Source organism: Lissotriton helveticus, chromosome 12 (assembly GCF_964261635.1).
Source record: "Lissotriton helveticus chromosome 12, aLisHel1.1, whole genome shotgun sequence".
Taxonomy (NCBI): domain Eukaryota; kingdom Metazoa; phylum Chordata; class Amphibia; order Caudata; family Salamandridae; genus Lissotriton; species Lissotriton helveticus.
Window position 1 is genome coordinate 472,786,979 of NC_136073.1, and position 12,537 is coordinate 472,799,515.

General features: G+C 48.3%; 1 protein-coding gene across 1 annotated transcript in view; it reads right to left on the reverse strand.

The window, feature by feature from the left end:
• The window catches only part of ADCY7 (adenylate cyclase 7), a 441,560-nt gene that overhangs the window by 84,739 nt on the left and 344,284 nt on the right, over positions 1-12,537 (reverse strand). The window contains exons 15-17 of the mRNA XM_078670626.1: positions 10,447-10,544; positions 9,385-9,469; positions 808-945 (exon numbers count right to left, since the gene is read on the reverse strand). Coding sequence (XP_078526752.1) covers positions 808-945; positions 9,385-9,469; positions 10,447-10,544 — 321 coding nt within the window. The remainder of the gene's footprint in view (positions 1-807; positions 946-9,384; positions 9,470-10,446; positions 10,545-12,537) is intronic.

A 12,537-nucleotide genomic window follows, 5' to 3' on the forward strand; every position in this document is an offset into this window, starting at 1 on the left:
CTCCGGATTAGTGACGCTGTTTAATATGTTAAAAATACTCCTGGAGTTGTTGGTAGTGTTGCAGATCAGCGAGGAATAGTATTCAGCTTTAGATTTCTATGTGTTATAGAGGTTTAGTGACGCGGCTTTTGTGCTACGGTTTGTCATTACACTTTTTCTTATGAGTAAGAATTTCTGGACAAAAGTGGCTGCTCTTAAGACCAGTTTAATACAATCTCCATCATTGGGTATGGTGGCAATGATAGCTAGGTCAGAGCTCGCATTAACCCACTCTGTCCCTCTCACTGGTCCACACGGAGCTCCAATGTGCCGCTGCAGCCTGTGACATGTATGGCAAGCAACATGTGAGCCCCTGGAACTCTCTGAGACCTGGGGTAGAGGAACATTGGTACATTTCACCCTGCATCCAGGGCGCACAGGTAACCCTTCGATTACCCTGTCCTTCATGCACATACTCCTACCCTCCCCCACATCCCCGGGACAACAATAACAAGAACCAATCTGGGGTGCCTCATGTCTACTGTGATGCAAACAAAATCTAATTAGAGTAGAAAATGTACAAAAAACCTGTCAGACATACCCATTGGATAACTTTTTGAAACTAACTTGTTGTTTTTGAGACCTTCACATCCAACAAAGAACCATCCAGTAATTATAAAAACATAACAGGAATATTATTAAAAATAAATTGTCAGTACCTTTCTATTCTTGAAGGAGATGGCCCAAGAGAAGCATGCATTTCAAATACAAAACATTACAATGAACCAGTGGGTGTCTTTTTTCTAGGACTTGCATCCCAACACTCACCAGATTAAAAATGGCGATTATCAGCAAGGCACCGATGGTGATGACGGCGAGGGGCAGTCTGACGCATGGAATCGTTTCCACTTTTTCTGGAAAACCATCTAAACATTGAGCTACGCTTGACTTCTTAAGACAGGAGCTCTGTCGGAATAACAGAGAAAGAAACAGGGACAAACCAAGTGAGCCAACAAGTATAGTTAAGTGAGATGCCTGGTTCTTGTGCAGAGCTTGTTACATTAGAGTTCATCGAGGCACACAATGGCAGGCATGTCAGTGCTGTAGCATGCTTCTAGCTCTCTGGGAGATACAAATCAATCAATCAATCAGTAGTCAATAAAACAAAATGCTTTTACTGAACTATATTTTACATGAAAGGTAAATGGAAGATTAGCCATATTGGTAAAACCAATAGGTTTGGCCTTGGCAAGCTGGAGCAATGGTTAATTATTTCATGCTAGCTAAAAAAAAGGAAAAGAGAAAATATACCCTTAAAACATTCACTGATGCTCTGCTTTACTAGGATTGTTTTTTTTTAAAGAAGCCTTGCAGCTGTGCGATGCATTTTCTTCTTATTATTGGTGAAGAAGACAACAGTAAATCCCCACCTAACCAAGCACTCAAACTACAGGCACCTATAATGCTTACAATGCTGCTTGAGTACTTCACAACAAACTTTAAGAAGTAGTGCAGGTAAAATAAAAAAGCCTATATTTAATGTTAATTTATAAAAATAAATATAATAAAACGCTTTCGTATTTGGAGGGAAGGATCTTCACACAGAGCATGGGGCAATTAGGTGGGAGGTGAGTTCATTATTGCATGGTAGTCCTGTAGTTTACAGAAAAGTCATGTATGAGCTCCACCCTCCCTTCTACTGTTTCTATCTCCCACTCCACTCCACTCCACTCCACTCCACTCCACTCCACTCCACACCACATACCAACATATGATAACATCATTCACTCTAAGCATTCCAGACACCAGCTCAGAAATACAGATAATGGGGACATCCAGGGTACTACACATGCACACTTTGAACCAGCTTTGGGGCTGAGAATAAAGGAACTATTTTAAGGCAGATGTGAAGAGTGTGCACAGGATTTCCTGTTTGCAACCGCTAAAACAGTCGTAAATCTGGCCCTTAGTTCCTTGCAGGTATCTAGAGGCGCGGAGTAGCTGTGTTTGCATCCACATTCCTACTTGCAGACTCTTGAGGGCTTCAATTAGGAGAGACTGCCTTTTAGATGGTATAAGACAGCCCAGTGCTCTTTTAAACACTGCTTTCTCCAGCTGATATAAATTCTCCAGCTGATATAAAGAACCAGTGTATGAAGTTATTTGTACGTTGACAGCACAAAGCCAGCCACTGATTTCTAAAAAATGGAACTTTGGTGATACTCTTTTAGATTCCAGCTATACCCTACACCTGCAAATGTACTCTTACAGTCCCATGCAATAGTTTATTCGGGTACATAACCATAGGTACCCACTGATCAAAAAAAGGTTTCGGTCAAATGTGTTTTTACTGTTGACAGTCGGACGTCATTCTTCATTGTCTGCACTTATGCGAGATGGGCGCCTTATAATACTATTTAATGTGGTTTATGTTTAAGATTCCTCTTCCGAATGTACAGCAGGGCATTTCATGTGGTGGCAGCACACCCCAAAAAGTTTTGTCACAGCTTTTGCCATAATCCGATTAGCTCTCACCGATTTTGGAGCAATAAATTAAAAAAATATAAAAAGCATACAAAACTTATAATTTAGAATGGAGCAGCCCAGCAGGAAATTGTAGCTGCTGAGTCTATAAAAAACCTCCCTTTTTTCTCAAAAGAAAGTGATGGGGAAAAGACGGGGAGCAATGGTGGAACGGGTAGAGGGAGAAATTAAAGGCCACAGGAATGACTTGGAGCAGGGGGATGTTTGGGATCAAAGGTGGGGCCGCGTGGGGTTAAAAAACAGAAAAGAAAAGCTGAGCAGGATAGGGAGTAGTGGTGGAAGCAATGGATGAGTCTGGGTGGGGATACATGGAAAGCGCTGAAGATGCTTGTGAGAGTGAAGCAGTAAACAGGGAGGCGGGCAAAAAACATGCATGCGCTCCTAGGGAGTGCTAAAAGAACAAGCATTGAAAATGCAATAGGTCTCGCAATAGAAGAGTTTGACATTTTTCGTTTTGCATATGGATGAGTGGCGTTGCGTGGATGAGTGGCGTTGCGTGGATGAGTGGCGTTGCGTGGGTGAGTGGCGTTGCGTGGGTGAGTGGCGTTGCGTGGGTGAGCGGCGTTGCGTGGGTGAGCGGCGTTGCGTGGGTGAGCGGCGTTGCGTGGATGAGCGGCGTTGCGTGGCTGAGCGGCGTTGCGTGGCTGAGTGGCGTTGCGTGGGTGAGTGGCGTTGCGTGGGTGAGTGGCGTTGCGTGGGTGAGTGGCGTTGCGTGGGTGAGTGGCGTTGCGTGGGTGTGTGGCGTTGCGTGTGTGTGTGGCGTTGCGTGTGTGTGTGGCGTTGCGTGTGTGTGTGGCGTTGCGTGGGTGAGTGGCGTTGCGTGGGTGAGTGGCGTTGCGTGGGTGAGTGGCGTTGCGTGGGTGAGTGGCGTTGCGTGGGTGAGTGGCGTTGCGTGTGTGAGTGGCGTTGCGTGTGTGAGTGGCGTTGCGTGTGTGAGTGGCGTTGCGTGTGTGAGTGGCGTTGCATGTGTGAGTGGCGTTGCGTGTGTGTGTGGCGTTGCGTGTGTGTGTGGCGTTGCGTGTGTGTGTGGCGTTGCGTGTGTGTGTGGCGTTGCGTGTGTGTGTGGCGTTGCGTGGCTGAGTGGCGTTGCGTGGGTGAGTGGCGTTGCGTGGGTGAGTGGCGTTGCGTGGGTGAGTGGCGTTGCGTGGGTGAGTGGCGTTGCGTGGGTGAGTGGCGTTGCGTGGGTGAGTGGCGTTGCGTGGGTGAGTGGCGTTGCGTGTGTGAGTGGCGTTGCATGTGTGAGTGGCGTTGCATGTGTGAGTGGCGTTGCATGTGTGAGTGGCGTTGCATGTGTGTGTGGCGTTGCGTGTGTGTGTGGCGTTGCATGTGTGAGTGGCGTTGCATGTGTGTGTGGCGTTGCGTGTGTGTGTGGCGTTGCGTGTGTGTGTGGCGTTGCGTGTGTGTGTGGCGTTGCGTGTGTGAGTGGCGTTGCGTGTGTGAGTGGCGTTGCGTGTGTGAGTGGCGTTGCGTGTGTGAGTGGCGTTGCGTGGCTGAGTGGCGTTGCGTGGCTGAGTGGCGTTGCGTGGCTGAGTGGCGTTGCGTGGGTGAGTGGCGTTGCGTGGTTGAGTGGCGTTGCGTGTGTGAGTGGCGTTGCGTGGTTGAGTGGCGTTGCATGTGTGAGTGGCGTTGCATGTGTGAGTGGCGTTGCATGTGTGAGTGGCGTTGCATGTGTGTGTGGCGTTGCGTGTGTGTGTGGCGTTGCGTGTGTGTGTGGCGTTGCGTGTGTGGCGTTGCGTGTGTGAGTGGCGTTGCGTGTGTGGCGTTGCGTGTGTGAGTGGCGTTGCGTGTGTGAGTGGCGTTGCGTGTGTGAGTGGCGTTGCGTGTGTGAGTGGTGTTGCGTGGGTGAGTGGCGTTGCGTGGGTGAGTGGCGTTGCGTGGGTGAGTGGCGTTGCGTGGGTGAGTGGCGTTGCGTGGGTGAGTGGCGTTGCATGGGTGAGTGGCGTTGCGTGGGTGAGTGAATGGTTAGCTGTTGCTTATGCGACGTATAGCACTTAATACTAAAGTAGGCAGACCTTCTTAGCCTTTGTGAGAATAATAGCAAAATAAAAATAAAAACCAGATCAAGTCAAGGACGCAAACGGCACCATGCTATTGTTTATTTACTCAGATGATTTGCATAAAAATGTAACTTGTGAGCACGTTTCTCTAACTCTCCAATAATCCCATTACAACACTTTGTACAAATGAGATTGGGACTCATCCTTCCGAAGTCGAGAAAAATGTGCAACGCTGTGTTGAAGTTAATTTTTTTAATTAACAAAATGCAAATAATGTGGAGAGATTTCAAGTGATTCAGGAATGGGCGCCCTTGTAAAGAGAAAGTACGGCCGGCCTGGGCAGTGATAGGGGAGGAGGGAGGAGAAATGCGAGTCACGGCAGCAGCAGCCTTTGATGTGCCTGCCGGCCGGCCGTGAATAATTAGGGGGTGAGAAATGCGCTCGGAGGGCTGCCTTTGATGTGGTAATGCGAGGCAGGCAGGCAGGCGGCTGGTGGCATTGTGCACGCGCTTTTTAGGGCTTGCGCAAGCGCAATGACCTAAAAAGCACATGCACTTGAAGGAATCGCCAGTGGAATCGCCAGTGGATAAACACTGGATAAGCCCCTATAGAGCTTCGCCAGCTATGCGCTGAAGCGCATCAGCAGGCGAGCCCTAAAAAGGTAGTTCCCTGATAGGCTTGGATGGATACAAGTCATCCAATCAGGGCACAAGTTCTAAAAAAAGAAGTGGGGGGACGCTGTCACCGGAAGTGACATTACGACAGGAAGTGACATCACGAAAGGTGCCGAGCTCCTCGTCCCAGAGAGGCCAAAGAGTGAAGTCCAGCTGTTTGGCAGTAAAATAAGTGGGGGGACGCCGTCCACCCGCGTGGTACCCCGACTCGAGCCCTGCATCAAATCAAATTAAATCATGTGCAGAATGTATTTTTGAATACTTGCTCTATCAGAACCTTTGCTTAAATCGTGCTTGCTTATATTTTATCGTGAAACTTAAATGCCTGTTTTTGGACTCCAAACACTTTCTGAAGTTACAAAGGGAGGTAAGTAGAAACCCCCTGAAGAGATGAGGAAGTTTTGACTCATTCGCTGCTCTCGCCAGCTGTGAGCTCACCTACATGCTTGGTATCAGTCCCTTACACGGCACGCATGGCTCGGCGTAAGCACACATGTGACGTGTGAACTGGGTGGGACAGGGAGCGACTGGCTGCAGCGGATGTAAACAGACAGGCTCACTCAGGTGAAGCTGAGCCTCTTTGAGTGGTCATCTCTGCATTGTTGTGAGTAGCTTAAAAAGATGCCTGGTCGCGCTGACTGTCTAGGGAAAAGGTGTTTTTTTCTACCGCTGGTTCTATATTTTTATTGGATGTGGTATGAGATTGTATTATATTTTCAAAATGTGGGCTTTATTTTAAGCACAGCCTGGGAGTGGCTTTAAAAAAAAAACCTAAATGTTGCAGAACGGGTTTTGGTGGTTCTTCGTTCAAATGTCCTTCTATGCGGCTCTCAGACAGCCTTCGAGTAGTGATGCTCTCCACAGTCGGTACTCTCCAGCCTGGAGCAGGCACCACAAAGGGACAAAGAGGGGTGAAGTTTGCAATGGCTGACGTCAGCCTAGCTGAAAGTGTGGTACAAAGGTGGGTGGTGATGGACGGAGCATCTGAACCAATCAAACACTCACACCCAGTCAATGGACCGGAAAAACGCTTCCTAGGACCGGTTTCTGGCATTACAGCCGTCTTCAGCCAGGCTTGCTTGAATCCAGTGGCAAAGTGAGCAAGGGACTCACGTCTGAGCATACCCTGCCAACTTATGGCGAACAAAGCGGTACAAAAGGGGGTGGTGATGGACGGAGCATCTGAACCAATCAAACACGCACACCCAGTCACCAGATCTGGGTTTAATCCATCACCGTTCTTTAGCCCACTCTTCTACCCCAGTTCAGACATGGCCGTATGCAAACCAGTCTGACCCTGTGCCTCATGGGAACAGTCCAGCCCGAACTGCCAAGCCATGCCTTCCCTGGACCGGAAACAAGATTCCTAGGACCGGTTTCTGGCATTACAGCCGTCTTCAGCCAGGCTTGCTTGAATCCAGTGGCAAAGTGAGCAAGGGACTCACGTCTGAGCATACCCTGCCAACTTATGGCAAACAAAGCGGTACAAAAGGGGGTGGTGATGGCCGGAGCATCTGAACCAATCAAACACTCACACCCAGTCAACAGATCTGGGTATAATCCATCACCGTTCTTTAGCCCACTCTGCCACACCAGTTTAGACATGGCCATATGCAAATCAGTCTGACCCTGTGCCTCATGGGAACAGTCCAGCCCGAACTGCCAAGCCATGCCTTCCCTGGACCGGAAACAAGCTTCCTAGGACAGGTTTCTGGCATTACAGCCGTCTTCAGCCAGGCTTGCTTAAATCCAGGGGCAAAGTGAGCAAGGGACTCACGTCTGAGCATACCCTGTCAACTTATGGCGAACAATGCGATACAAAAGGGGTGGTGATGGACGGAGCATCTGAACCAATCAAACAATCACACCCAGTCAACAGATCTGGGTTTAATCCATCACCGTTCTTTAGCCCACTCTGCCACCCCAGTTCAGACATGGCCATATGCAAATCAGTCTGACCGTGTGCCTCATGGGAACAGTCCAGCCCAAACTGCCAAGCCATGCCTTCCCAGGACCGGAAACAAGCTTCCTAGCACCGGTTTCTAGCATTACAGCCGTCTTCAGCCAGGCTTGCTTGAATCCAGGGCAAAGTGAGCAAGGGACTCACGTCTGGGCATACCATGCCAACTTATGGCGAACAAAGCGGTACAAAAAGGGCTGGTGATGGACGGAGAATCTGAACCAATCAAACACTCACACCCAGTCAACAGATCTGGGTTTAATCCATCACCGTTCTTTAGCCCACTTTGCCACCCAGTTCAGACATGTCCATATGCAAATCAGTCTGACCCTGCGCCTCATGGGAACAGTCCAGCCCAAACTGCCAAGCCATGCCTTCCCTGGACCGGAAATAAGCTTCCTAGGACCGGTTTCTGGCATTACAGCCGTCTTCAGCCAGGTTTGCTTGAATCCAGTGGCAAAGTGAGCAAGGGACTCACGTCTGAGCATACTCTGCCAAGTTATGGCAAACAAACCGGTACAAAACGGGGTGGTGATGGACGGAGCATCTGAACCAATCAAACACTCACACCCAGTCAACAGATCTGGGTATAATCCATCACCGTTCTTTAGCCCACTCTGCCACCCCAGTTCAGACATGGCCATATGCAAATCAGTCTGACCCTGTGCCTCGTGGAAACAGTCCAGCCCGAACTGCCAAGCCATGCCTTCCCTGGACCGGAAACAAGCTTCCTAGGACCGGTTTATGGCATTACAGCTGTCTTCAGCCAGGCTTGCTTGAATCCAGTGGCAAAGTGAGCAAGGGACTCACGTCTGAGCATACCCTGCCAACTTATGGCGAATAAAGCGGTACAAAAGGGGGTGGTGATGGACGGAGCATCTGAACCAATCAAACACGCACACCCAGTCAACAGATCTGGGTTTAATCCATCACCGTTCTTTAGCCCACTCTGCCACCCCAGTTCAGACATGGCCATATGCAAATCAGTCCGATCCTGTGGCTCATGGGAACAGTCCAGCCCGAACTGCCAAGCCATGCCTTCCCTGGACCGGAAACAAGCTTCCTAGGACCGGTTTCTGGCATTACAGCCGTCTTCAGCCAGGCTTGCTAGAATCCAGTGGCAAAGTGAGCAAGGGACTCACGTTTGAACATACCCTGCCAATTTATGGCGAACAAAGCGGTACAAAAGGGGGTGGTGATGGAAGGAGCATCTGAACCAATCAAACACTCACACCCAGTCAACAGATCTGGGTTTAATCCATCACCGTTCTTTAGCCCACTCTGCCACCCCAGTTCAGACATGGCCATATGCAAATCAGTCTGACCCTGTGCCTCATGGGAACAGTCCAGCCCGAACTGCCAAGCCATGCCTTTCCTGGACCGGAAAGAAGCTTCCTGCGGAGTTCCACCAACGGCAGAGTCTGTAAAGTCGCGCTGCTCGCACTGATATTTAGTGCCCGGGAGTTTGCCCACGCTGTAAAACCAGCGCGAACAGCACTACGTGTCATGCCAGAGGGCACTGCTGCCCTCTGCCGCTCGATTAGACATTCTACCCGAGCGGCAGCTTCCTCAACGTGGATGGCAGATATCTCAATGGAGAGGTTGCGACTTGCCACGACCGCCCGTGATGAGAAATCTCGCTGGGAGGAGGTTTAGCGCGCGATTTTTTCTCGCGAGCCCTTTGCCAACTTACCCGTGGTGAGCCGTTCAAGAGAAAAAACTTCGCTTCGCTACGTTTTTTTGAATCTACAGTTCGCATGGAGCACAGAGTGGGCAAAACCGGTGGAGTGGAATTTTTCGCCCTCCCCTAATATATAATAATTTTAGTCGAAGCATAGTGGGGCTCTAAAAAAAAGCAGGACGCTGTGTGTAAATAGCTGTGGTTGCTCCCAACTTGTGAAGCCCCAGACTATCAGGGTAGGTATTTGGTATGGGTCACCAGCATCACACCCTCTTTTTTTTTTTATAAATGGAATGAGGGCAATTTTCTCATGGGGGCAAATCATACTGGAAAAACGATGGGATCTTAAAGAAGAACCAGAAAAACAAGCCTCGGGTTTAGAATACCATGAGTCAAGCGGCAGTACCCCTTCACTGTGACGCATATGGTTCTGAAGGGCCCTCTCATAAGCATTCTGAAAGCACGGCTTGACCTTTGAACTTGCGGATCAACAATTTCAAGAACACACAGGTGCCCCAAAGACGTGGCTGTTTTCATCCGTTTACCTACCTGGAATTTATCAGCAGAGCATAGAAATAAAATAAGCAAAACGATCGCTCCGACGATGCCAAAGGAAATTCCCAGCGCAGCAGTCCTATGAGGGAAAGAAAGGGGGCATTATTGCTAAGTAATGGCCCAGGCGGTATTATCATCGGTGGCACACAATGAATGGCAGCAAGTGCTTTAGAGGGTCAAACGCTGGCAAGGAGCATTGAATTTACGTTATTTGGTATACACTTCGACTACCCTCACTCCTTTGGAGAATTTGGGCATTTTTGTTAAAATCCTGAATTGTGATCGCACACAAACTTTCACATCACGCCTTAGCAATTACCTGGAACTCTATAGAATATTTATTTTTGCAGTTTTTTATACAGTGTAAACTTGGTCTAAGTGCGTCAGGGTGTTTTACGTGAGCAGCAGACGTTACACATAAGGCACTGGGAGGCTAAGTGATTCGGTCACGATGTTGAGCAAAACCGAGTGCCCCGGTTCCAGAATTGGCAGCTCCTGCCATTAGGCCCTACAAAATGCCTTTCCTTGTCACGTTCATGTATGATCAATTCCACAACGTGCTAACTGGTCATCCTTTTACAGGATCAACAACGTGTTATCACGTGCGATCAGCATCAAAGCACTTTGATCACTGTTGCTAAGTGAAATGTGACGGTTTGTGGCAAGAACTTGATTGTCCATAGTGCGTAATGCAAGCTCCTTGGTGCTATAAATATGACATTTTCGTCCAGTGCAAACAATATTTTACACTGTGATAGTTCCTGATACTAAAAAAACTTTTTATTTTAATTTGCATTGCTCACACTATACCATCTAACATAACATCTCGAAAAGCTTTTTTTTTATCATCTTATCTGACTTCTGCCATCTTGAAACAGAGTGCCTTGTGGGTGTAATCTTGCTTCCCTTTAATCCACTTGAAAGTGATTCACACTGAAATGCAAGCGACTTCGCCTAATAGCTTTTTGAACAGTGCCAATTGAACATAAAAACATTATTAGGAGACATAAAATATTCATAAAAGTTTGGTATTAGGAGAACAACATGCTTACGTACCTTGGCATGATTAAAATTTGTATAAAAAATATACAGAGGAACACAAAAGTGGCGCAGACAAAATAATTCCGGATCTTCGGAATAGCGATGGTGCGATACTGCAAGGAAAAGATATACATTCAAAGAAGGTTTACTGCTGGAGGAACAACTTAAACTTTAACACAAAAACATTTAAGAATGAAGAGTGGCCTTTCAAGGAGATCTGCAGCAGCAACTTTTAGCGATCTCTTTTCAGTGGCGGCTCCTCTGCTAAGGCGGAGGAGCGTCGCCTCAGTGCTCAAGAGGAAAAAAAACTATGATAATAACCTATTGTTACTATCATTGTATTTTTCCTATGGAAGTCAGTGGCTTGTGGCGCTGGGCATCGTGGGGGAAGGAGTGGTTTTCACTCCCTAAGTGCGCATGACAGCTTGGCCGGCTCTCTTGGGCCGGCCAAGCCGTCATGTGCACTTAGCATCTTTCCCCACCAGGCTACATTACACAGCCTGGTGAGGAACATGGAAAGTCTCCATGTCCTCGTCTGAGTGCCGACTATGGCACTTAGATTGGCTCATTAGAACCTGTGTGCCTGGTTACCTCCTGCTGCTGCCGACCAGGACTGGAGATCAAGAGATGAAGAGGACGGAGGGGAGGCGGTCGTCTGTCCGTTTCAGGTAAGTCCTTTTTATTTTTTTTCACAGTCTCATCATTTCAGAACTGAAGCATTTTCAATATTATTTACAAAGAAGCCATAGGCGTTGCTTATTTATCTTATGCAACTAACAACCATTGACAAAGCCAATAGTCATGGCTTGTTGTAGAAATGTTACTTACTTGTATTATATATATCTGGTGCACTGACAGAAACTGCAAAATACCAGTCGGGCAGCACACTATGCTAAGCACAGGTTTTTAGCTTAGCTATGTTTAAGCCACTGCCTTAATTACAAAGGCCACACCTCTTTGAGAGACCTCCCCTCAGTTTTTTCATCCCACGTAAAACCCTGCAACGACTCTTTGAATATTCTAACTGCCCACTGAAGCAGGCCACTCTATCTCCAAGTCCTCCTTCTATGGCCCCTTTCCTAGTCAGCAGCTGGCAAGGTGCCTCAGATCTATACGATCAGCCTCTCTTACCATGCTCGTGTCTGGATCAAAGCCAGCCTTGGCAACTGTATGTCTTTAGCATCGTATCGTGATGTGACATCCTGGGGTTGGTGTCTAATACAGTTTGTTGGCTTAAAGCTTCAAGGGCAAACTGGCACGACCCCTACCCTCCAGCAGATGGTTCCCTTGTGCTGCCTAGCACTGCTTTGTTAGCAGTCTGCATAAAGAAGACGACAAACACCAATTCAGGAAAGCCACCAAGACAGATCTGTTTTGAAGAGCTTGTACACAGCTCCGCACAAATACCTCAACACAACCCACCTGTAACGTGGCAGCACCACACGACAGAGGGGGAACCCAGGCACAATGACCTATGTCTGGAAGTGGACCTCACTCCCCTTAATGTATCCCTTTGTCTGAGCTCAGTCATCAGGGGGCAAGCAACATGAGTGTCCCTCACATAGGGGTTCGGCTGGCTCTCTACATCCCTTCCTACTTTGGTTAGGTCCTTTGCACCTGTTGTGATTCCCAGGGTTCTTGGTAAGTGCAGCATACACAGTCCAGTAACACTTGGATGGAGGGCTGGTTGGGTCTCAAGTGGTACCTTGGCTCTGGAGTGTTGTCTGAGGGCTATCAGCGACTTGTCCTTCTTCAGCAGAGGGGCCTGATTCCGCCGGGACATCCCCTTGCTCCTTGGTTGTGTCCACTGGAGTCGGCCATCTTTCTCCATACTCTGGTGGGGCACTGTGCACTTTTATTCCCAGTAGAAGGGTTTTCATTGACACTTGGCATCTCCCTGTCGGTGTTCTTCGTGGTTTCCACAGGAGGTATCTTTTAAATCATGAAACATTGAGGGTAACTTTTTCCCAAGAATGCCAAAACCATTGTGCCTTCGACCTCCTCTAGAGTCCCTGGACCCCTTCCAAAATATGTTTGAACCTTTCACCTTGTGTACTTGTCTCGGATAAGCACTTGGTCTCCAGGGCTTATGGGGGAGTCTTTGGT